This window comes from Lagenorhynchus albirostris, chromosome 11, assembly GCF_949774975.1.
Source record: "Lagenorhynchus albirostris chromosome 11, mLagAlb1.1, whole genome shotgun sequence".
In the NCBI taxonomy this organism is placed as follows: domain Eukaryota; kingdom Metazoa; phylum Chordata; class Mammalia; order Artiodactyla; family Delphinidae; genus Lagenorhynchus; species Lagenorhynchus albirostris.
Window position 1 is genome coordinate 97843825 of NC_083105.1, and position 25485 is coordinate 97869309.

At 45.0% G+C, this 25485-nt stretch overlaps 1 protein-coding gene across 2 annotated transcripts; it reads right to left on the reverse strand.

Moving 5' to 3' along the window:
• Window positions 1–1397: 1397 nt before the first annotated feature.
• Window positions 1398–7856, reverse strand: COPS7A (COP9 signalosome subunit 7A). 2 transcript variants are annotated; one of them, XM_060167086.1, is made up of 8 exons: window positions 7717–7856; window positions 7032–7236; window positions 5035–5110; window positions 4712–4800; window positions 3407–3609; window positions 2655–2760; window positions 2394–2545; window positions 1398–2244 (listed from the first exon to the last, which is right to left on the reverse strand). In XM_060167086.1, the coding sequence occupies exons 2-8, from the start codon at window positions 7191–7193 to the stop codon at window positions 2205–2207; spliced, it is 828 nt and encodes a 275-aa protein (XP_060023069.1). In that variant the 5' UTR covers window positions 7194–7236; window positions 7717–7856; the 3' UTR covers window positions 1398–2204. The 2 variants fall into 2 exon arrangements, with proteins under 2 accessions (XP_060023069.1, XP_060023070.1); XM_060167087.1 differs by having other exon boundaries at window positions 7604–7743.
• Window positions 7857–25485: the final 17629 nt, after the last annotated feature.

A 25485-nucleotide genomic window follows, 5' to 3' on the forward strand; every position in this document is an offset into this window, starting at 1 on the left:
TCCTCTTCCTCCCTACCAGAGTGGTCCAGCCCTGAGCTCCTCTGAGATTGCTGTACAGTAGGGATCAGCATGTGAGAATGTGCAAGTGCTGATAAGACTCTTGGTTGGGAGAATCTTCCTGGTGCCCTAGGCTTGGTTATGCACGGAATCCCTAAATCCTGAACTAAATTCCATGGTCAAAACCAGCCCCCAAATACTGCACTCCCCCATCTCCAAGCCTTGGGAGCCAAGAGCCCTGTCTTTGTAAATCAAAGACAAATTGCACGTTCATGTCCCTGGGGCTGTGAACGGCGCCTCCTCCCTCTTTGGGTGGAGGACCAGGCAGTCCCAGCCCAGCCCACACCAGACTGTAGAGACACCCACGGAAGGCCGGCACTAGACAGATCAGGGCAGTTGTGGAGTCAGGGCTGGAAGCAGCTTACAGGAAAATGAGATACTAAAGTTCAAGAGAAAAATGGGGCCTGGGCAGGGAAAGGGGGCACAGGCTCGAAGCACCAGCAGTTAGTGACTTCTGCACAGTGGACGGTGTGGGAGGAAGAAGGGCTTTATTTCAGAGACTTAGACTCAAGATGTAACAGCCTCAACAGGCTAGCCTAGGCCAAAGCTAAAGCGAGAGGCCAACAGTGTCAATTCCCGAGACAGGGCCCACTGGACTGGTCCCATTCAGTCTCCGCTGCCCTGCAAGATAACTGGCTCACCCGGACCACTTTTAACCGAAAACTCGGGATCTACCCCCACTTCCAATTCTACAACTGACACCTTTAGGACCAGTAAACAGTAGTCTGTCCTACGTCTCCACCTAGAGGACAGCACAAGCTCGGGAGGGCAACTCGGTCAACACTGGGACCCTCAGGAGGCAATCGCCTCTCATGCACGGGCGGGGGCGGGGGGGGGGGCAGCTGTCCCTTACACTAGAGCTTCCCAATTCTAGGGCGTGTGCAGCAGTGCGCTGAGCCAAGGAGACTAATCCTCCCAGCACATGCTGCTTGGACGCTCTGCCTTGGACGGGGACAGGAGCCCGACTGCTGCTTCTTACTGAGATGGGAGAGTCCTGTGTGGTACTGATGCAAAAACTGAAGTTTACTATCAACTCTTCCGCCTACAATTCTATAAGGTGGAAGGAAACAGGCTGAACTCAAGCTCCTTGAGAGCAGGGACAGTGCCCATCGCTTTGGACCTCCAGAGCCTGCCACAGGCTGGTGCTCGGTGAGCATCCACTGCTTCTTAAAGAATGCCGAGATGCTGAGCCGATCTGGCCAGAGCCAAACGGCCCACGATCTAGGTCTCCAGTACCTGGTTCTTTTGTTTTTCCGGCACTTTGCTTTAGAGTGGACTGGGAATGAGCCTTCTTCCCATCCACAAACACCAAAGACAGAAGACACCCAGTTCAGGGCGTGTTTGTAGATAGACTTCTCATAGATTTATTTCTGTGTCATGTTATATATAGATATACGTATATATACTCTTTTTATACAATCTATATCCCCTGCCCTTCCACACAAAACTCACAGAAGGAAGTGTAAATCCTTCCAGGATTGCCATCAGGCTTTCTAAGACAGCCAAGGCCAAGAAAGGACCATCTCACAACAGCTCAAGAAACAGCTGCCCTGAGGCTCTGGGGTCACTGAAGCAGCAGCACTCCCAGGACCCAAGGGGAGGAGAGAGGACAGGAAACAACTGCAGAGTGACAGGATTCTAGGATGTGAGTGTCCAGTGACTCCTAGAATGGCTCCCAGAACTCTCAGGGTGGGAATAAAGGTGGGAGCCCTATGGCTCTTCAGATGCTGCCCAAACAGGCGGGTGGGCAGGAGGCTGGGCATGCAGGGCTGGGGCGGAGGAAGGGGAAGGGATCACGTGTGGGTTATGCGGGAGACACGGCAGCCCCACCCACTCAGTGACGTATAATAAACAGGGACAGACGCTGACTCCTAAAGAAATAGGGGAGGGAGCGTGGCAGGAAGAGGGGACAATGGGACACACAAGAAAGTTACGTGAAACAAAAAGTACCAACAAAAACACGACTTGTACTTGCCTCCCCCCAGAGACGGTGTGGTCTATGCCTGGGGGTGTGGGAGAGAAGAAGGGAGGTGACGGGTCATGAACTAGGTTATCAGCTGGCCAGGGGCACAGGAAGGCTCTCTGAGGACTCCTAAGGGGCAGGCAGGCAGCTAGGACCCCACATCCCGGAAGAAACGACAGTCCCTTCAGTTCGACTTGGACCAAATCTTGGCGCTCCCTCGGAGCCTGGCAAGGGGAAGAGAGAGAGAGAGGCTGCAGGGAACCCCCTCAGCGCTGCAAGCTCCCCCGTTCCCGACCCCCACGCAGGTGACGGGAGGGACGAGGAAGCAGCAGCAGGGCCCCCGGACGCCGGCGGCTCCGCCGCAGCCGCTCACCCCTTGCCCTTCGAGGCTTTCTTGCTGGGCTGGCGCTGGTTGCTGCCTGGAGCCGGTTCCCTCAGCTCCGTCAGGTGCTGCTCGGGGTCCTGAGACGTGGCCGCGGCGGCGGCAGCTGTTGTGACTTTAATGGTTTTTTTCAGGTTGGCGACCTACCAGGATGAAAGGAGTGGGGAGAACGAGGAAGGTTCCAGAACCTGCCAGCCCCTGCCCACCTGGTCTGCCTGCGGCCGTCACTGCCCAGGACGCCCGCCTGCTCACCTCGCTCTCAATGTGCTGCTTCAGGCCCAGCTGCTGCTCCTTGTGCTGGTTGGCGCGGCTCACCTGCTCCTCGATGCCTGACAGCACCACCTCGCAGCCCACACACCTGCGGGAACGAGGGTCAGCAGAGGAGGGCTGTGATCAGGCTCACGAAAGAGAGACTCGCAGACACCCCCACGTCCGGCCATCCAGACCCCTGTCTGAGTCAGAAGCCTTGCCAGGGCACCTGGGAGCCACCTGCGACAATACTCCCAGGAGCCAGCAGGACACTCAGGTAAGATACAGGAGGAGAGAGAAGTGCCCGGAGTGATGTGCAAGATGGGAGTAGGAACTAAAACCAAAACAGGGTGGGGGAGGCAAAGAGGAAAAGAGGAGGTGTCTTAACGAGCTCAAGTCAGACAAGAACACAGAAAACAGAAGCGGGAGAGGCCCGTGGCCTGTGGACAGGGCTGCTCACTGACCAGGGGGCTGCATGCAGCCGGAGACATGTGATCCACACCGCAGGGGGTGCGCTCAAGAGTACCACCCCCTCCCTCCCCCGGTTACTGCATGAGGACGCGCCTCCGGCCTCCTGCCCCCCGGGCCCTCCTCCACTCTTTTTCTCCCTCAGAAGCCTCTGGAGGAACGAGCTCACTCCCCTTCATCCTCTTGGGTTCCACCTCTGCCTCCCGGCCCAACTCGCCCCCCTCCAAAGCATCCCTCCCTTTCTTGGGGCGAGCAGAGAAGGGACGGCGCCGGGACACAGGTCTCACCACTCCTGCAGGGTTCGGGCGATGGCACTGAGGTCCTGGCGCTGGATGTCCCGCCCGATGCTGTAGTCAACCTCCAGCCGCTGGTTGCGCTGGTCCAGGGAGCCGCGCAGCACGTCGGCGTACACGGCCTCGATGACGAGGTCTTCCAGCTGCCGCACGTTCCGCAGGGCCAGGGCCTCCAGCAGCACTGCGTATGGGATACACTGGGGCCCAAGGGCGGGCTGGGGCTGTGAGGTTCCGCAGCAGAGAAGGGCTTCCAAGATTCTTCTTCCCTCCTTCCCCCACCCCCCGCCCACCCTCCGCTCCTACTCCTATATCGTTTCCTCTAAGAGGCTGGTTCTAAGGTAAAATAAATAAAAGTACTCCCACCTGAGAAATAACAACGTAAGAAGAACAATCTTAAATAAAAGACATATGCTCCCCTACTCCCTTCCCCCCCCACCCCAGGGGGACATCTGCCTGGATGTCCATCCTCTGGCCCAGCTCAGGACACAGCACGGACCTGGTCAAGATGAGCTTGACATAATGGGAGGATGTGGTGTGGGAGAGGTCTGGAGCTACTCTGTTTACCATTTATACTCCGTCTACCTCCAAAGAGGCATCTTGCAGTAGACAGCCTGGTTTAAGTAAAACCATGAGCACGCCGAGAGTCAGTAACAACTGGGAGACGCAGGTGGGCGGAGGCGGAGAGTTAACAAAAACAGAACCCAGCTGGATATACAAAGACACTTCTGGCCTATGTATTTCTTTCTTTCTTTTGTTTTTTTTTGGTCGTGCCGTACAGCTTGCGGGATCTTAGTTCCCCGATCAGGGACTGTTGAACCCGGGCCACCGCAGTGAAAGCGCCGAGTCCTAACCAGTGGACCGCCAGGGAATACCCTGGGTTACGTGTTTCTTATTTCAGCAAACAGAAGCTGGCACCTCCCCAGAAGAGAGAGCTTCGTTCCAGCTCTGGATGCCGCGGCTGTCTGCAGAGGACTTTACGGCGGGGGGAAGAGGGGCTGCTGAACGACAGTGAGCGGTATCCTAGTTGCTATTCTGACCCCAAACGTAAAAGGTGTTTTAATTAGAACTTAAGTTGGTTGAAAAAGAAAAACAAAATAGAAAACTAGGAGAATAATATTCAGCCCCAAAGGCCGCAGATAACAGCATTCAGACACAGACCCTGGAGGGGCATGGGGCGAGGCAGGAAGAAGCAACACGGTGGTCAAAGGCTGTCCAGTGCCATTCCCTTCAGATGGACCCTCGAGAAGGGAGATACAGAAGGGCTCTCTGCGCCTCAGGACTGGGGGGACTGTCACTCACCTTGACTTTGGCAGCCAGGGTGACGACTGACAGGTGTCGAAGCTTATTCTTCTGAGCCTCTGTGAGTGGGGGAAGATTCCGGGCTTCAGCTAGAAAAAAAAAAGACAAAGAAATCCTGATTTCACATTTGTGGAAAGCCCTAGCCTCCTTCCCTTGCCTTTTTTTTGTTTTTTTTTTGAGTTTTCCATGCCAATTCAGGTCTTGACCCTGACCCTGTGTACTTAAGGGATCTAAGTCAGGTATCCCAGGAATTTCTTCTAAGTCCCTCGGTAAACTGCCCTTCTCCCACCTCCAGTCTCGAGACCTCCAGCCCCTCCTGTTACCTAAGTAGTCAGCATACGTCCCATAAGCAAACACCGTGAGCAGCCGGAACGTGGAAGCAAAGTCACTCTCAGCCAGCTGTGAGAACATGATGGGAGAGAAGAAGTGACAGGAAGGGCCTCTCTCTCCACCTTCCCAGCCTTACCCAGTTTGAGCTCCACTTTCTGGCCCCAGCCTTCCCCTCCAACATTAGCTTCCCAGCTCACCGAAAGGAGCTCTCTGCCTCTCTGACCACTCTCCCCACAGGAGGGCCTCACTTCCGCCTCCAGGCCTTTGTTTACACTATCCCCCCAGTCCGCAATGTCCTCTTGCTCCATCTGCCTCCAATTCCTACCCTAAACTCAGAGTTGAAAACTTTCAGTGTTTAGTATCTAACACACACACACCACGCACACCCCCCAAACACTGCAAACTGTGTTGTCTGGTCCTTAGAGTATATTTAGCGTTTCTGAATTTGAATACCTTTAGGGGGGCTGCTGTACCCTCCAATTCACCAAAGACTTCTGCCTCAGCCTCACTCCCTTCACGGCTGCACGAACTGAGCAGGCACTGGGATTTGTGGCCTCTGCTTCAGACCGGCCTCACCCGGGAGCTTTCATCACCCAAGCCGGTCCACCCAGACCTCCTCTCCTACCACTGATCACCCACTTAGTCAGTCGAAGCCCACCTAAGGTTGTTACCTAAGAATATCTTTCTTTTCAACAAGATTACAGATGTGGTCTCTGGTATCCCACTTAGATCTAGCAGAGCTGTGCATGTAAGTTTGCTCTGCTGATAAATCCTTGCTAAATAAATGATTTACGCATGGATATCCATTCATCTTCTCTCTGCAACTGGAACGTAAATTTCACAAGGGGAGCACTGTATCTTGTGCTTTTCTGGTATTCCCAGATGACTAGCAGAGTGCTGAACAGGAACCCAAAACACACTTCTATTCCTTCACCCTGATTCTCTTTAATTCCACTGCAGAGGAGAGCAGGGAAGGAAGGCAGCCAGTTTTCTTCGGACCAGAAGGATTCCAAAAGGCTAAATTCATTGACTCAATCACTGGCACTCAAAAACCTAACTCATACCTGTCCACCTACCACTGTCATAACATCTCAGGGCTTCGGCTGGCGTCACCCATCTTGGCAACCTACTCACTCTGGGCTTTAAACTCTTAACTCTGCCACTTCTCTGTGAACAGTTCTCTCTGCTGCGTTCCTAGCATCTTGCCATGTGTCTTTGGGAAAAAGATAACTTCTACCTTATCAAACTTAAGTGAATTAGCATATGGTGCAAACGGGAGAGAACAGGTCATGCCAATTTCACATTCATTCCTTCCACTTGTACCAGACTTTATACTTTCCCATAATCTCATCTGATTTCTACAACAATAGTGAAGGGCAGTATCAGGTCCTTTTTTTTTTTTTTTTTTTTTTTTTAAGGTACGCGGGCATCTCACTGTTGTGGCCTCTCCCGTCGCGGACCACAGGCTCCGGACGCGCAGGCTCAACGGCCATGGCTCACAGGCCCAGTCGCTCCGCGGCATGTGGGATCTTCCCGGACTGGGGCACGAACCCATGTCCCCTGAATCGGCAGGCGGACTCTCAACCACTGCGCCATCAGGGAAGCCCTCAGGTCCTTTTTTTTTTTCCCCCCCTCAGGTCCATTTTTAAAAGACAATTTAGGCCCTAAAATAAAAGTGACCTGATCAAGGCAATATGATTATTAAGAGCTACGACAATGATGGAGACAGGCTAGAATCAGGTCTCCTATTCTGAATCACAGGCTCTTTTGCTTAAAAATGAAAAATACTGGGTTTTACAGATCATTCATCTCCAAAGGGGAATTAAGAGGTTTACTTGCCTACTTACTTCTGCAAGCTGCCAATTAATAATCACCATATTCTTGTTCAACTGAATGGTTATGGGGTTGCAGAATGAGCCCTGCCCACCCGTTCTCAAATTCAAACTTTAGCCCCAAGCCTCCCTGGGTGCTATCCAGGCCAAGAACCCACCTCTCTAACATTAGGCATATCCAGCAGTTCCCCAAACACGTAGACACCAGGGGCCTCCAGCACCTGGTGGATGAGAGTGGCCAGCGCTGCCCCCTTGGCCGACTTGGCCAGGAGCAGAAATTGCTCCTGGTTCTGCCCTGTCACCTTCACCTCGGCACTCATGGCTGCACTGAGCTGGGGGTACCTGGGCTCAGGAAGTCTGGAGCTGCAAGGAAAGAGGATGTGAAACTGGAGGTTCCTGAACTGGGGAGGATGGAAAGCACGAGGCCTAGGACCTCTATTGCAGAGGCACTGAGCCACTTTTGCAACGAGGAATCAGAGATGGAGCAGTCTAACCCTTGGATCTAGGAATCCTAAATTCAGCCACTTCGATGGGAGCCTGGCTGACACAGGGTTGCCACGCCCACCTCCCCCATCCCTGGGCTATCCCCAAGTCCCACCAGTGCACCCCACTGAACCCCAAGGCACAGGTCTTAGTGGGGGGAGGGATGTCACATAATGTCCACCCCAACGACGACGCTCCCTCAAATCGCCACTGTGCCCCGCATGTGCCCCGAAGCACGTGACCTCACCCTCGGGATCCTTCCACGTGGCTCCGCCCCCTCCCTTAAAGAGGCCGCCCAGGGACCGTGGGCTCCCGCCGGCTGCCCCGTCGTACTCTGGGTCAGACCCTGCGGACAGCTACCTGGAAGCTTCGTCTTCCAGCGTACCGGGCGGGGCCACCGCTCCGTCACCTCCGGCAGCTGTTCCCAGCCTTTCCTGCCAACTCCCTGCAGGGCCGCTCTGGCCCCTAAACTCTATGGCTGGCTTCCGGCCGTACTTCCGCTCTTACGGGGCGGGCTTCGGGCGCGACATGCCCCGCCCTTTCCTCTGACTGCTGAAGCTCCCGTGAGCGAAGCAGGCGTTCTGCCCTCTGATTGGCTGTTGCAGAAAGAAGGACGGGCGCCTTTTCTTCGACTTTTTTCAATAAAACTTTATTGTTGGAAGAGTGCTAGACGCTAAAAGCGGAGGGAACTCCAGGTCTCAGGCCGGTCCCGGCAGTTCTAAGCTGCTTGAGATCTGGACAGCTGGCTGCACGGGGTGCCTGAGGCGAGATGAAAGCTGTGATCGTAAGAGAGGGGGAGGAGGAAAAAAGCCTGGTGGGATGAGGAGGTGAGAGGACGGGGACAATCAATAATAGAAGTTGAGCAGCAGAGATCACCTGGGTAGCGCAACCACTCATTTTTTTGGAGGATCTAGAGAAAAGAGTGGACACGGTAAAGGAAATAGTAATAGCTATAGCATGTATCGAATGCTTACTGTAGGTCAGGCATCTTTTAAAATTAAAAATGTATCCCGCTGAATCCTCGTAACTTTACAGCATCCCCACTGCGGCTCCAGAACACCATCTGTCATGATTACCACATGTACTTACAGGGTGATGCTTTCCTACACATTGACTTTTTTAATTCCCGGGAAGGAAAAAAACACTAGGTGGAGGGAAGGCATATATTGTTATTCTCATTTTATAGATCAGAAAATTGAGGCTCATAAGAATTCATAGTTTTCCCTGGAACCCATGTCTTTGCAAACCTGGAGCCAACTTTCCAATTCACTGTGATACTTTAGGGGGAAAAAAAAATAAACTAACATTTCTATAGTGTTTTTTATTTCATCCCGGGCTCGCAGAAAGTCAAACGAGAGCAAAGTTAACAGTGTCTTGGAGCCTTTGTGTGAGGCACTGAGCTAACAGCTTTACTTCATTCATTTGATGCTTATAACAATCCATTATTGTTTCCATTTTCCAAATGGAAAAGCTGAGGCCCAGGGAAGTTAAGTAATTTATAAGTACTGGAAAGATAAAGGGAAAAAGAAGATAACTGAAAAAAAAATCATAGAACTGGTAGACTGCTGGAGCTGAGGGGACTTTAAGCTCAATGTTTATGGTCCACATGGCTTGGTTCATGATACAAAAGGAGAAACAGAAACAGGGAAAGGACAAAGAGAAGGAGAAGAATAAAATGAGGAAGAAGAGGCAGAGGAGGAGAAAGAAGAAGAAGAAATAAATGAAAGAGCTGATACATGAAAGTGAGGAGAAGGAATCAAAGGCATAATAAAGCATCCAAAGTTTGAAGGAACCAAAGAATTAATGAGTCCAACCTTATCCATTTAAAGAGGGAAGGAAAAAGAAAAATATAAGGAAAGAACGAGAAAAGAGGCAACATATATTCTATTATGTGCCAGGCCTTTATTTGTTCAACGTTTTAACGACTTTTATTATTATTATTATTTGGCCTTGTGACATGCAAGATATTAGTTTGCCAACGAGGGACAGAACCCTGCCCCCTGCAGTGGAAGCACAGTCTTAACCACTGGACTGCCAGGAAAGTCCCTTAAAAGACTTTATATTTTTAGAGCAGCTTTAGCTTTATATGAAAACTGAGAGGAAGGTACAGAGATTTCCCATATACCCCCTGCTCCCACACATGCATAGATAACCTCCATTATCAATATCAGACACCAGAATGGTACATTTTTTACCTAGGATAAACCTCTGTTGACATATCATAATCACCCAAAGTCCATAGTTTACCTAAGGGTTCACTCTTGGTGGTATACATTCAGTGGGTTTGGGAAACTGTATAATGACATATATCCATAATTATAATATACAGAGTATTTTCCTTGCTGTAAAATTTTTCTGTGCTCTGCCTACTTATCTCTCCCCGCCTCCTACCCCTGGCAACTACTGATATTTTTGTCATCTCCATAACATTGTCTTTTCCAGAATGTCATAGAGTAGGAATCATACAGTATGTAGCCTTCTCAGATTGGTTTCTTTCACTTTAAGTTTCCTTCATGTCTTTTTGTGGCTTGATAACTAATTTCTTTTTAGTGCGGAATAGCATTCCATCATCTGGATGTACCACAGTTTGTTTATAAATTCACCTACTAAAGGACATTTTGGTTTCTTCCAAGTTTGGGCAATTATGAATAAAGCTGCTATAAACATCCATGTTCAGGTTTTTTGTATGGACATAAATTTTCTACTCCCTCAGGTAACTACCAAGGAGCCCCATTCCTGGATCATATGGTAAAAGTATGTTTAGTTTTGTAAGAAACTGCTAAGCTATCTTCCAACTGGGCTGTACCAATTTGCATTCCCACCAGCAATTAGTGAGAAAATTCCTGTTGTTCCACATCCTCACCAACATTCGGTGTTGCCAGTGTTCCAGATTTGGGCCATCCTAATAGGTGTCTAGTGGTATCTCACTATCGTTTTATTTTGCATTTCCCTGATGACATCTGATGTGGAGCTTGCCGTCTGTATATCTTCTTTGGTGAAGTGTCTGTTAAGGTCTTTGGTTCATTTCTTAATTGGGTTGTTTTCTTATTTGTTGAGTTTTAATCGTTTTTCATATATTTTGGATAACAATCCTTTATCAGATGTGTCTTTTGCAAATATTTTCTTCCAGTCTGTGGCTTGTCTTATAATTCTCTTGATATTGTCTACCTCAGAGAGGAAGCTTTACATTTTAATTGTCTACCTTATCAATTATTTCTTTCATGTATAATGTCTTTGGTGGCATATCTAAAAAGGCATCACCATACTCGAGGTTATCTAGGTTTCCTCCTATGTTATCTTCTAGGAGTTTAATAGTTTTGCATTTTACACGTAGGTCTGTGATCCATTTGAGTGAATTTTTGTGAAGGGTGTAAAGTCTGTGTCTAGATTCTTTTTTTTTTTTTTTTTGCAAGTGGATGTCCAGCACCATTCGTTGAAGAGACTATCTTTGTTCCATTGTATTGCCTTTGCTCCTGTGTCAAAGATTAGTTGGCTAGGGGCTTCCCTGGGAGTGCAGTGGTTGAGAGTCCGCCTGCCGATGCAGGGGACACGGGTTCGTGCCCCGGTCTGCCGCAGAGCGGCTGGGCCCGTGAACCATGGCCACTGAGCCTATGCGTCCGGAGCCTGTGCTCCGCAACGGGAGAGGTCACAACAGTGAGAGGCCCGTGTACCGCAAAAAAAAAAAATTAGTTGGCTATATGGGAGTCTATTTCTGAGCTCTCTATTCTGTTCCATTTATCTGTTTGTCTATTTTTTCATCAATACCACACCATCTTGATGACTATAGCTTTATAGTAAGTCTTGAAATCAGATAGTGTCAGTCCTCCACCTTTGTTCGTCTCCTTCAATATTGTATTGATTATTCTGGGTCTTTTGCCTCTCCATATAAATTTTAGAATGGTTTTTGATATCTATAAAATAACTTGCTGAAATTGTGGTTGTGATTGTATTGAATCTATAGGTCAAGTTGGGAAGAACTGATATTTTGACAATATTGAGTCTTCCTATCCATGTACTTAGATTATTTCTTCATTTAATTAGTTCTTCTTCGATTTCTTTCATCAGAGTTTTGTAGTTTTCCTCATAGATCTTTTACATGCTTTGTTAGATTTATACTTAAGTATTTCACATTTTTTGGTTACTAAATGACATTGTGCTTTTAATTTCGAATTCCACTTGTTCATTGTTGGTATATAGGAAAGCAGTTGACTTTTGTGTATTAACCTTTGTATCCTGCAACCTTGCTATAATTGCTTATTAGTTCCAGGAGATTTTTGTTGTTGTTGTTGTTCATTCTTTCAGACTTTCTACATAAATGATTATGTCATCTGCGAACAAAGTCAGTTTTATGTCTTCCTTCCCAATCTGTATACCTTTTCTTTCTTTTTCTTGCTTTATTGCTTTAGCAAGGATTTCCAGTACAATGTTGAAAAGGAATGCTGAGGGGGGATATCCTTGCCTTGTACCTGACCTTAGAAAGCTTCGAGTTTCTCACTATTAAGTATGATGTTAGCTGTGGGGTTTTTTTTTGGTCTGTGTATGTTGTTGTTGTTCAACTTTTTATTTAACCTTTACAACCCTTTGAGGTGCACATTAATATCTCAGTTAACCTGTGAGGACACTGAGGATCACAGAAGTTAAATAATATGTTGCAAGTCACCAGTATAAGTGATGGGACTGAGATCCAAATGCAAGTTTGTCTGACTCCAACACTGTGCTAAGAAAGAGAAGAAAAAGCAGAAATGAAAGAGAGAAGAGAGGAGGGAGAAAGAGTCTGAGATCTAGTCCTGATTCATTCAGCTTTATACTAGCTATGACCTTAAAGCGGATTGTGCCATCTTGTGGTAGCTCCTCTTCAGTATCTGCACAGTAAGAGATTAAGGCCAGCTCTGATTCTGATGTTTTATGGTCCCGTGAGAGAGAGAGGAATAAGAGAAGAAAATGAGGGGACAATTGATAAGGAGAAAAGGAGAATTTGGAGGAAGAAAGGAGGGGGGATGGACTAAAGAAGTGAGATTAGAAAGGGCAGAGAGAGAAGAGGAGGAGGGGTAGATATGAGAAAGAGAAGAATAGAAATAAGGAAAAAGGGGAAAGTGGGAAGAAAAGTAAAGATCTCCAAGGGAGGATGGAAGCTAATTAAGCTTAAGCAAAGATTAGGATGTAACATTTATTCACTCATTTATTACTAAGTGACAGTTATTTACAAGGCCGTGTGTCAGGTGCTGTGTTTTTAATGCTAAGGGTAGAAAACAAGATGCACTGAAATAAAGCTAGAGAAGCTGATGTCTAAGGAGTCAGACACATAATAAAATATTCATCAGTGATTCAGAAGAATATATTTAGCACCTCTTATTGTCAGACTTTTGTTCTAACTACTAGGGATATAGAAAAAAATAGCTGCCCTCTTGGTGTTTACATTCTTGTGGTGAGACTCAGGCAGTAAATACATAGGTCCACACGTAAGTGGTCAGGAGCAAATTATGAAGCAAAAAAAACAAGGAGGGGGATGGGGAATGCAAGAGACATTTGCTCTTTTGTATACGGTTGTAAGGAAAGGCCTCTCTGATAAGGTGACAATGGAGCAGAGACTTTAAAGAAAGAAAAAGGAGCAAGTCATATGGATTTCTGTGGGGACAGTGTCCCAGGCAGAGCAAGCTACAAGTGCCAAGTCTCTGAGATGAGAACCTATTGATGAGTATGAGGAACAGCAAGGGGGCCTGTGTGGCTGGAGCAGAGTTGAAACAGGCTGGGACCTGGGACCCGTCGCTGCAGTGCTGCAATGTTTGCAACTGGACAAACAGCTCCTGGAGCTACAAGGTATAAAGAAACTATAAGGGACTAAAAATAACCATGTGCAAGCACAGTTGGGACAAATTATGAACAAAAAGATACAAAAAGACCAAAAAACTCAACTGCCACTTCACTTCTGCAGAGCCAGGAGCAAAAACAGGGTACTGTGCATGCCCGCCCCCGCCCCCTGCACAAAACACCACCCAAGGGGTAAGCAACACACCTAAACCACCACTCTGGCCTGACCCCCGGGGACACACCCCTACCATCACCTTGTATAAGAAACCAGCTCACCGCCCCCTTCGGGAGCGAGCAATCAAGGGAACCTGTCTGTTCTCGCTACCTCCTGTGGCTGCAGGAGCCCCAGTAAAGTCTTGCCTGATCTCTTGTCTGGCCTCTAGTCAATTTCTATTGATCTGATACCCTAGTCGGTATCAGAGTGAGAAGGGAGAGAAGTAGTGGCTGAGGTGGGAGAGAGAGCCGGGTGGCCAGGTCCTATCAGGCCTTGTGGGTCATGGTAAGGACTTTGGCTCTTACTCTGGGTGAGATGGACACCCGTGGAGGATTTGAGCAGAGGAGTAACAGGATCTGACCCATATGTTTAAAATATTCTGATGCTGCATGGACAGAAACAACGAGTTTATTTAGGAGGCTACTCCAATGATCCAGGTGAGAGATTGTGGTGGCTTAAATGAAGGTGGTAGCAGTGGAGGTGAGAAGTAGTTGGATTCTGAATTTAATTTAAAGCTGAAGTGAACAGAATTTGCAAATGGATGAGACGTGAGGTGTAAAAAGAAAAGACAGGGTTAAAAATTACATCCTACAGGCAAGTTGCACCAAGCTTTCAAAGTGCAGATAATTTTAACCTTATATAAAATTTTCCAGAAATTAGGAAAAGAAAGGACAGTCCATAACTCATTCTATGGGGCCAGAATGACTTTGATAGCTAAACCAGAAAAGGGTAATACGAGAAAGGAAAATTGCAGGCCAATCTCACTTATTAACAGAGATACAAAAATCTTCAATAAAACAAGAGCAAACTGAATCTAGCAAAGGGCAAAAAAGATAATACACCAAGACTAACTTGAATTTATGGCAGGAATTTAAGGCGAGCTTAATATTAGAAAATACATTCATTTTATTCATCACTTTAGTAGATTAAAGGAATAAATCACACAGGCATCTCAATAAATACAGAAAAAGCATGTGATGAAATCAACATCCATTTGTGGTAAAAAAAAAAAAAAAATTTTTTTAGAAAACTAGAAGGGAACTTGTGGGAGTTCCCTGGTGGCCTAGTGGGTAGGATTCCAGACTTTCACTGCCGTGCGGCCAGGATTCAATCCCTGGTTGGGGAACTGAGATCCTGCAAGCCACACAGTGTGGTCAAAAAAAAAAGAAGAAAACTAGAAGGGAACTTGTAAATCTGATAGAAGAATGCCTGGTACCACCAATTCTGTTTAGTCTTGTAACAGGGACTCTAGACAGAGGAGTAAGGAAAAAAAAAAAAAGGGTAAAATAATTAGGTTAAAAAAGAAATAAAGCAGTTATCATTTACAGAAAATGTCAAAATGTGATTGCATATGTAGAACATTCAAAAGAATCTACAAATAAATTATTAGAATAAGAGTTGAACAAGGTTGCTTAAGAAAATATAAAATCAATTAATATATTTATATATGAACAACAATCAGATGATGAATGATTTTAAAACTTACCCCTCGCAATACTATGAAAAATATCAAATATCAAGGTATATATGTAACGAAACATGAGTAAGACCCATAGGCAGCAAATTATCATTTATTGTGAGACACTGAAGACCTAAAACAAATGGAGAGCTATTTCGCATTCATAGATTAGAAGTCTCAATATCATGAAGAAGTCAGTTCTCCCTAAAGAGATTCATACAGTCCTCATCCTGATTCAGGACAATCCTAATCAAAATCCCAACAGGCTTTTTTTGTGAGTGGATAAAACTGACAAACCAATTCTAAAATTTACATGGAAATGCAGAAGGCAAAAAATAGCCTCTTGGAAACGAACAAGACTTGCTTTACCAGATACCAGGACATAATTACAAAGCCACAGTAGTTAAGATAGTGTAGTACTGGCCCAAGATAGATAGATAAATTGACCACTAGAACATAATACAGAGCTCAGAAAAATATCGACGCATACATAGACACGATTTATGATAGATCTGCACATTTGAGCAGGAGAGAAAAGACACACATTTCAATGTTGCTGTGACAACTGGGTATCCATATGAAAAAATAAAACTGAACCCCTATCTCAAGCCACATACAAAAATCATTCCCTACTATGCTACAGACTAAATGTAAAAGGCAAATTAAAAGGGTTTTAGAAGATAATGTAGGGGAGTTCCCTAGTGACCTAGTGGTTAGGATTCCAGGCTTTCACGCCAAGGGCCCCAGTTCCATCCCTGGTTGGGGAACTAAGATCCCACAAGATGTGTGGCATGGCCAAAAAAAAAAAAAAAGATAATGTAGAAGAAGTTATTCATGAATTCAAGGTAGGGAAATCTTTCTTAAGACAAATACACTAACCATAAAGGAAAAGACTGATACATTTGACTGCATTAAAATCAAGAGCATCTGTTCATCAAAAGACAAACCACAGAACAGAAGGAAGAATTTGTAACATTATCACTGACAAAGGATGTGTCCAGGATGTATAAAGAACTCCTACAAATGAGTAAGAAAAAATCCTAACCATAAGAATTATAAATGTGAACTGAAGAGTTGAACTAGCAATTCACAAGAGGAAATCCATAAGGTCAACGAACATATGAAAAGGTGCTCAACCTTATTAATAATTAGACAGATGTAAATTAAAACCATAATGAAATATCGCGGTATACAAAGTAGCCTAAACTAAAGTCTGAAAATATTGTGTTGACAAGAACATGGAGCAAGAGAAACTCTCCTACACAGCTAATGAGTGGACAAGTGGTTCAACCACCGTGGAAAAGCGTTTAGCATTATCTAATAAAGTGGAAGATGCCCATCTATGATGCCGTAATTCACTGCTACACGTATAACAAATACACATAGTATTATTACATGTGTATCTTCAAAAGCAGACAAAAGGAACTATATTGTTAAGGCATGTAGATACATACAGGGAAACTATTAAGAAAATCAAGGAAGTGATTGCCATAAAAGTCAAAATACTACTGATCTACCGTGAGGAGGGAATGGTATATGTTGGAGTAAGATCACAGAGGTCCTTTTTGAATACTGGCAAGACTCTTCTAGTTGGCCTAGATGGTGGTTACATGAGTATTCCCTCTCTAAGTGTTCCCTTTATAACTGTTCAATATACTTTATGTTCTCATTGCATTTATCTTTGTGTTATATTTCACAATAAAAATTGGCTCTGAAAAGCATTTAATTCAACAACCACATGTGACAGAACTCTTAGCAAACTAGGAATAGAAGGGGGCTTCCTTAATTTGATAAAATTTCATAATAAAAAAAAAAAACTACGGCAAACACCATTCTTACTGGGAAAACGTTGGAAGTGTTTCCTTTAAAACCAGGAACAAAAGAAAGAAGCCAGCTATTACTGTTTGTATTCAACATTGTACTAAAGGTCCCAGCCAGCACAAGCAGAGAGAATTAAAAGCACAGCATTGGAAAGGAAAAAGCACACTGCCATCATCTGCAGATGACATGACTGTCTTTGTAGAAAATTCCAAGAGTCTATAGAAAAATTAGTATACATAAAAGAGAGCTTATTAAGGTGGTTAATAAGCTAAAATCAGTATTTAAAATCAAGTGTGTTTCTATATACCAGCAAAAAGCAATTCGAAATGCAATCTTAAAAAATACCATTTACCGTAACAGAAAAGCAGTAAAGTACGTAGGAATAAGTAAAACAGAAGATGGGCATTATCTGTATGCAGAAAATGATACAAGTTCATTTGAAGACATTAACGATCTAAATAACTTGAGAGATACCCAAAATCCATGATAGGAAGTTTCAATAACAAAAAGGTATTGGGCTTCCCTGGTGGCGCAGTGGTTAAGAATCCAGCTGCCAATGCAGGGGACACGGGTTCGTGCCCCAGTCCGGGAAGATCCCACATGCCGCGGAGCGGCTGGGCCCGTGAGCCGTGGCCGCTGAGCCTGCGCGTCCGGGGCCTGTGCTCCGCAGCGGGAGGGGCCGCAGCGGTGAGAGGTCCGCGTACCGCAAAAAAAAAAAAAAAAAAAAAAGTCACTGAAACAATGAATCAATCAGGAATATGAGAAATAATTCATAATGACCCAAAGTCTTCAGTGTAAAAGTCACTTACACTGCCAGTGAATATTCACTTGATAAATTTGACCCACACCCATCATATCCTCAGGATGAAGCTGGGGCTCACTGGGGCCCAGGATTTGCACACCCTGCCTGACATGGCCCGGTTTGAATCCAATGTGCACCGTCTTTCCCTGCCACTGGGAGACACTAGGAGCAGGGCTCACTCACTGTCTTCTGACCTCGGAATGAAGGGCTGTCAGGGACAGACAAGCAGGAGGGCAGTCACTGCTGATGCTGGTCAGAACAGCAGGTTTCCTTCCGGGAGGCGAGTGTGTCAGGCTAATGACAGTAATAACGCAGGGGATGAGGCGTGAGAGTCTGGAGGGGCAGGGGTGTAAGCAGAGACTTGGCTTAAAGCATTCTGCACAGGGAAGAGATCAGGGAGAGCAGGCAGATAGACCGGAAAGGCAGGTGGAGTGCACAGGAGAGAACGAAGAGCTTGGAGTGGGCAGGGGTCCCAGGTGAAGTTCGCTAAGCAATAAACATTGAGCATCTACTATCTGTCAGGTGCCAAGGAAGGATACAGGGTAAACAAGGCAAATGAGGTCTTTGTTCTCTAGCCTCTGTGGGGCTGGGTGGGGTCAGACAATAAACAGTGAACAAATATAAGATCATTTCAGAGAGTGATGAGTTGGAAAAACAGTGAAACATACCAATGAGACAGAGTGGGTGGCTGAATGACAAGAGGGAGCCAACTAGGTGAAGACGCCGGGGGCAAAGCATTCCAGGAAGAGGGGATGAAAAGTACAGGGGTGCCAAGAGGATAATTTCAGATGTTTAGAACATCAGGAAGTCTGACCTGGCACATTGCTTGAATATTGAGGAGTAAGAGCTGGAGGGCCTCTCCTAACAAGGAGTTCAGATTTACTCCAAGCACAATGAAAAGCCACTCAAATATTTTAAGCAGGCAAGAATATGATACAATTTAGATTTTCAAAACATTATTAGAGGACTACCTTCCCTTTGGTGGGGCTAATGGCGGACTCCGGGAGGGCTCACGCCAAGGATCACTTCCCAGAACTTCTGCTGCCAGTGTCCTTGTCCCCGCGGTGAGCCACAGCCACCTGCTGCCTCTGCAGGAGACCCTCCAACACCAGCAGCAGATAAGCCAACATTTCCAGTTAAAGGTGCTTATCCCCAGTGCTGAACTTTCTTTGGAGGAATCCAATCAAAGGGGCTTGGATCCACAGTCAAATCACTGCCCACAACTGGCGAAAGGTGACAGGGAGTGTGAAGAGTTCTCCTGTTTTGAAAGGAATCTCAAGAAAGAATGGCTGAACTAAAAACCAAGCTGACATGAAAAGCGGGGCCAGGAGGAGGGATAGCGACAGGACATTCTAGAGCCTCCTAGGGGCTCTTATCAGGAATAGATGCATTAGAGAGCAGACAGCAGAAGCAAGAAGAACAGCAATCCTGCAGCTTGTGGAACAAAAGCCACATTCACAGAAAGATAGACAAGATGAAAAGGCAGAGGGCTATGTACCAGATGAAGGAACAAGATAAAACCCCAGAAAAACAACTAAATGAAGTGGAGATGGGCAACCTTCCAGAAACAGAATTCAGAATAATGATAGTGAAGATGATCCAGGACCTCGGAAAAAGAATGGAGGCAAAGATCGAGGAGATGCAAGAAATGTTTAACAAAGACCTAGAAGAATTTAAGAACAAACAAACAGAGATGAACAATACAGTAACTGAAATGAAAACTACACTAGAAGGAATCAATAGCAGAATAACTGAGGCAGAAGAACAGATAAGTGACCTGGAAGACAGAATGGTGGAATTCACTGCTGTGGAACGGAATAAAGAGAAAAGAATGAAAAGAAATGAAGACAGCCTAAGAGACCTCTAGGACAACATTAAATGCAGCAACATTCACATAATAGGGGTCCCAGAAGGAGAAGAGAGAGAGAAAGGACCCGAGAAAATATTTGAAGAGATTATAGTTGAAAACTTCCCTAACATGGGAAAGGAAATAGCCACCCAAGTCCAGGAAGCGCAGAGAGTCCATACAGGATAAACCCAAGGAGAAACATGCCGAGTCACATAGTAATCAAATTGACAAAAATTAAAGACAAAGAAAAATTATTAAAAGCAACAAGGGAAAAACGACAAATAACATACAAGGGAACTCCCGTAAGGTTAACAGCTGATTTCTCAGCAGAAACTCTGCAAGCCAGAAGGGAGTGGCATAACATATTTAAAGTGATGAAAGGGAAGAACCTACAACCAAGATTACTCTACCCCGGCAAGAATCTCATTCAGATTCGATGGAGAAATCAAAAGCTTTACAGACAAGCAAAAGCTGAGAGAATTCAGCACCACCAAACCAGCTCTACAACAAATGCTAAAGGAACTTCTCTAAGTGGGAAACAAAAGAGAAGAAAAGGACCTACAAAAACAAACCCAAAACAATTAAGAAAATGGTCATAGGAACATACATATCGATAATTACCTTAAACGTGATGGAATAAATGCTCCAACCAAAAGACACAGGCTTGCTGAATGGATACAAAAACAAGACCCATATATATGCTGTCTACAAGAGACTCACTTCAGACCTAGGGACACATACACACTGAAAGTGAGGGGATGGAAAAAGATATTCCATGCAAATGGAAATGAAAAGAAAGCTGGAGTAGCAATACTCATATCAGATAAAATAGACTTTAAAATAAAGACTGTTACAAGAGATAAGGAAGGACGCTACATAATGATCAAGGGATCAATCCAAGAAGAAGATATAACAATTATAAATATATATGCACCCAACATAGGAGCACCTCAATACATAAGGCAACTGCTAACAGCTATAAAAGAGGAAATTGACAGTAACACAATAATAGTGGGGGATTTTAACACCTCACTTACATCAATGGACAGATCATCCAAACAGGAAATTGATAAGGAAACACAAGTTTTAAATGATACAATAGACCAGATAGATTTAATTAATATTTATAGGATATTCCATCCAAAAACAGCAGATTAAACTTTCTTCTCAAGTGCGCATGGAAAATTCTCCAGGATAGATCACATCTTGGGTCACAAATCAAGGTTCAGTAAATTTAAGAAAATTGAAATCGTATCAAGCATCTTCTCTGATCACAATGCTATGAGATTAGAAATCAATTACAGGGAAAAAATGTAAAAAACACAAACACATGAAGGCTAAACAATATGTTACTAAATAACCAAGAGATCACTGAAGAAATCAAAGAGGAAATCAAAAAATACCTAGAGACAAATGACAATGAAAACACGACGATCCAAAACCTATGGGATACAGCAAAAGCAGTTCTAAGAGGAAAGTTTAAAGCTATCCAAGCCTACCTCAAGAAACAAGAAAAATCTCAAATAAACAACCTAACCTTACACCTAAAGGAACTAGAGAAAGAACAAACAAAACCCAAAGTTACCAGAAGGAAAGAAATCATAAAGATCAGAACAGAAATAAATGAAATAGAAACAAAGAAAACAATAGCAAAGATCAATAAAACTAAAAGCTGGTTCTTTGAGAAGGTAAACAAAATTGATAAACCATCAGCCAGACTCATCAAGAAAAAGAGGGAGAAGACTCAAATCAATAAAATTAGAAATGAAAAAGGAGAAGTTACAACAGAAACTGCAGAAATACAAAGCGTCCTAAGAGACTAATACAAGCAACTCTATGACATAAAATGACAACTTGGAGGAAATGGACAAATTCTTGGAAAGGTATAACCTTCTAAGACTGAACAAGGAAGAAAGAGAAAATATGAACACACCAACCACAAGTAATGAAATTGAAACTGTGATTAAAAATCTTCCAACAAACAAAAGTCCAGGACCAGATGGCTTCACAGGCGAATTCTATCAAACATTTAGAGAAGAGCTAACGCCCCTCCTTCTCAAACTCTTCCAAAAAATTACAGAGGAAGGAACACTTCCAAACTCATTCTATGAGGCCACCATCACCTTGATACCAAAACCAGACAAATATATTACAAAAAAAGAAAATTACAGACCAATTATCACAGATGAATATAGATGCAAAAATCCTCAACAAAATACTAGCAAACAGAATCCAACAACACATTAAAAGGCATACACCATGATCAAGTGGGATTTATCCCAGGGATGCAAGGATTCTTCAATATATGCAAATCAATCAATGTGATACACCATATTAAAAAGTTGACGAATAAAAACTATATGATCATCACAATAGATGCAGAAAAAGCTTCTGACAAAATTCAACACCCCTTTATGATAAAAACTCTTCAGAAAGTGGGCATAGGGGGAACCTACCTCAACATAATAAAGGCCATATACGACAAACCCACAGCAAACATCATTCTCAATGGTGAAAAACTGAAACCATTTCCTCTAAGATCAGGAACAAGACAATGATATCCACTCTCACCACTATTATTCAACATAGTTTTGGAAGTCCTAGCCACGGCAATCAGAGAAGAAAAAGAAATAAAAGGAATCCAAATTGGAAAAGAAGAAGTAAAACTGTCACTGTTTGCAGATGACATGATATTATACATAGAGAATCCTAAAGATGCCACCAGAAAACTACTAGAGCTAATCAATGAATTTGGTAAAGTTGCAGGATACACAATTAATGCACAGAAATCTCTTGCATTCCTATACACTAATGATGAAAAATCTGAAAGAGAAATTAAGGAAACACTCCCATTTACCACTGCAACAAAAAGAATAAAATACCTAGGAATAAGCCTACCTAGGGAGACAAAAGACCTGTATGCAGAAAACTATAAGACACTGATGAAAGAAATTAAAGATGATACAAACAGACGGAGAGATATACCATGTTCTTGGGTTGGAAGAATCAACATTGTGAAAATGACTATACTACTCAATGCAATCTACAGATTCAATGCAATCCCTATCAAATTAGCAATGGCATTTTTTACAGAACTAGAGCAAAAAATCTTAAAATTTGTATGGAGACCCAAAAGACCCTGAATAGCCAAAGCAGTCTTGAGGGAAAAAAATGGAGCTGGAGAAATCAGACTCCCTGACTTCAGACTATACTACAGAGCTACAGTAATCAAGACAGTATGGTACTGGCACAAAAACAGAAACACAGATCAATGGAACAGGATAGAAAGCCCAGAGATAAACCCATGCACATATGGCCAACTAATCTATGACAAAGGAGGCAAGGATATACAATGGAGAAAAGACAGTCTCTTCAATAAGTGGTGCTGGGAAAACTGGACAGCTACAGGTAAAAGAATGAAATTAGAACACTCCCTAACATGATACACAAAAATAAACTCTAAATGGATTAGAGACCTAAATGTAAGACCAGACAGTATAAAACTCTTAGAGGAAAACATAGAAAGAACACTCTTTGACATAAATCACAGCAAGATCTTTTTGGATCCACCTCCTTGAGTAATGGAAATAAAAACAAAAATAAACAAATGGGACCTAACGAAACTTAAAAGCTTTTGCACAGCAAAGGAAGCCATAAACAAGACCAAAAGACAACCCTCAGAATGGGAGAAAAGATTTGCAAATGAATCAACAGACAAAGGATTAATCTCCAAAATATATAAACAGCTCATGTAGCTCAATATTAAAAAAAACAAACAGCCCAATCCAAAAATGGGCAGAAGACCTAATAGACATTTCTCCAAAGAAGACATACAGATGCCCAAGAAGCACATGAAAAGCTGCTCAACATCACTAATTATTAGAGAAATGCAAATCAAAACTACAACGAGGTATCACCTCACACCAGTTAAAATGGGCATCATCAGAAAATCTACAAACAACAAATGCTGGAGAGGGTGTGGAGAAAAGGGAACCCTCCTGCATTGTTGGTGGGAATGTAAATTGATACAGACACTATGGAGAACAGTATGGAGGTTCCTTAAAAAACTGAAAATAGAATTACCATATGACCCAGCCATCCCACTACTGGGCATATACCCAGAGAAAACCATAATTCAAAAAGACACATGCACCCCAATGTTCACTGCAGCACTATTTACAATAGCCAGGACATGGAAGCAACCTAAATGCCCATCGACAGAGGAATGGATAAAGAAGATGTGGTACATATACACAATGGAATATTACTCAGCCATAAAAAGGAACAAAATTGGGTCATTAGTAGAGACGTGGATGAATCTAGAGACTGTCATACAGAGTGAAGTGAGTCAGAAAGAGAAAAACAAATATCGTATATTAATGCATATATGTGGAACCTAGAAAAATGGTACAGATGAACCGGTTTGCAGGGCAGAAATTGAGACACAGATGTGGAGAACAAACATGTGGACATCAAGCGGGGAAAGCGGCGGGGGGTTGGGGGTGGTGGTGGTGGGATGAATTGGGAGATTGGGATTGACATATATGCACTAATATGTATAAAATGGATAACTAATAAGAACCTGCTGTATAAAAAAATTACTAGATATTGTGAAGACTAGTTTGTAAAGGGCAAGGGCAGAATCAGCAAGATTATAACAATGATGGAGAGAAGGAGATGAATTCAGGACATGTTTTAGATGCAGAGCTCACAGGACTTGCTGATGAATTAGATACACGGTGGGAATCAGTGACAAAAGGGAAAGGGAGGAAGGATGTTTCCTAGGTTTTTTGCCTGAACAAGCAGAAGCCATCATACCCCTGGATGGGGAACACTACTGGGAGAGGGATGGATTGGCGGGGGGCAGCAGTGGTAATTCGAGACATCTATTTGAGCCATAGGAGCTTTATATGGCTTTAGGCATCCAAGTGGAGATGTCAAGTAGGCTGTTGGATAAACGAGTCTGGAGCGCTGGATATAAATTTAGGACTTGCTGACATTTACATAGTATTTAAGCCCTGGGACTGGATGACATCACTGGACCGAGAATGTGGAACGAGAAGGGGGCCAAGGACTAAGCCCTAGCAAGTTCCCACATTTAGAGGTCAGGCAGAAGACGGAGAAGGAAAAGCCAGGGAGGATGAAGGAAATTAGAAGAGTGTACTGTCCTAGAAGTGCAACTCAAGTAAAACAGGGTAACCTGAAGGGGGGGCGGGTAGGACAGGATGAGAGTGGGGGCAGGGGAAGCCCATTTAGATAGAGAGGTTAGGGAAGGCCTCGCAGAGGAGGTGACATTGGATCTAACTGAAATTTTAATGAAATGAGTGAATCATTGTGAAAAGCCAGGGTAAAACATTCCAGGCAGTGGGAACAGCAAATGCAAAGGCCCTGTGGCAGGTTAAGCCCTTCTAACTATAGTAACATAGATCAGGTCCAGTGTGGCAGAGGCATGAAGAGTGTTAGGAGGGGCGGGGCCAGGTTATACAGGGCCCTGTAAGTCACGGTGAGGAGTTTGATACTCTGAGCGCAAGAAAAGCTGAGTAATGCAACTCGGTCTACCTATTTTAAAGATTGTTTGGTTTGCTTCGGGGAGAATGCATTGCAGCAGGACCAGAATGGAATCAGGGGATCAAGCTGTTGGGATAATCCAAGGTCTCCACTCCCACCCTGACCCCGACCTCATCCCCAGCACTCAGCACTCTCCAGCTGGGGCGAAACAGAGTTGGGGTCACAGAGCTTTGGGTGACTCAGAATCTCAGAGGTTGACCGGGGCAACCAACGGTGTTCATGGAGGTGGGGTGAAGGGTGGAGAAGCCCACCACCGGAACCCAGGGAATCGGACGGTGCTCACCCTCCGCTGCCCTCTCGCATTCTGCACCTGGGTCGCAGCCGGGCGCGGCTCCCCAGGCGCGGCAGCGGGAGGGTTAAACCATGCGGGAGGGGGAGAGGCGGAGACCAAGCGCTCCGAGCTGCCGCGCCGAGCCCCGCCGGGCCGAGCGCAGCCCGAGCCGAGCCGAGCCGAGCCGAGCCGAGCATCTCCCGCCGCCGCCGCCGCCGCCCCGCGCCCCGGGCGCCCGCCCCCACCCTCTACAGCACCCCGCTGCCCTCAGAATCCCCCGACCATGCCCAGTGCCCCACACGCTCGCGCGATCCCCCAGCCCGGCGCAGCCCCGAGC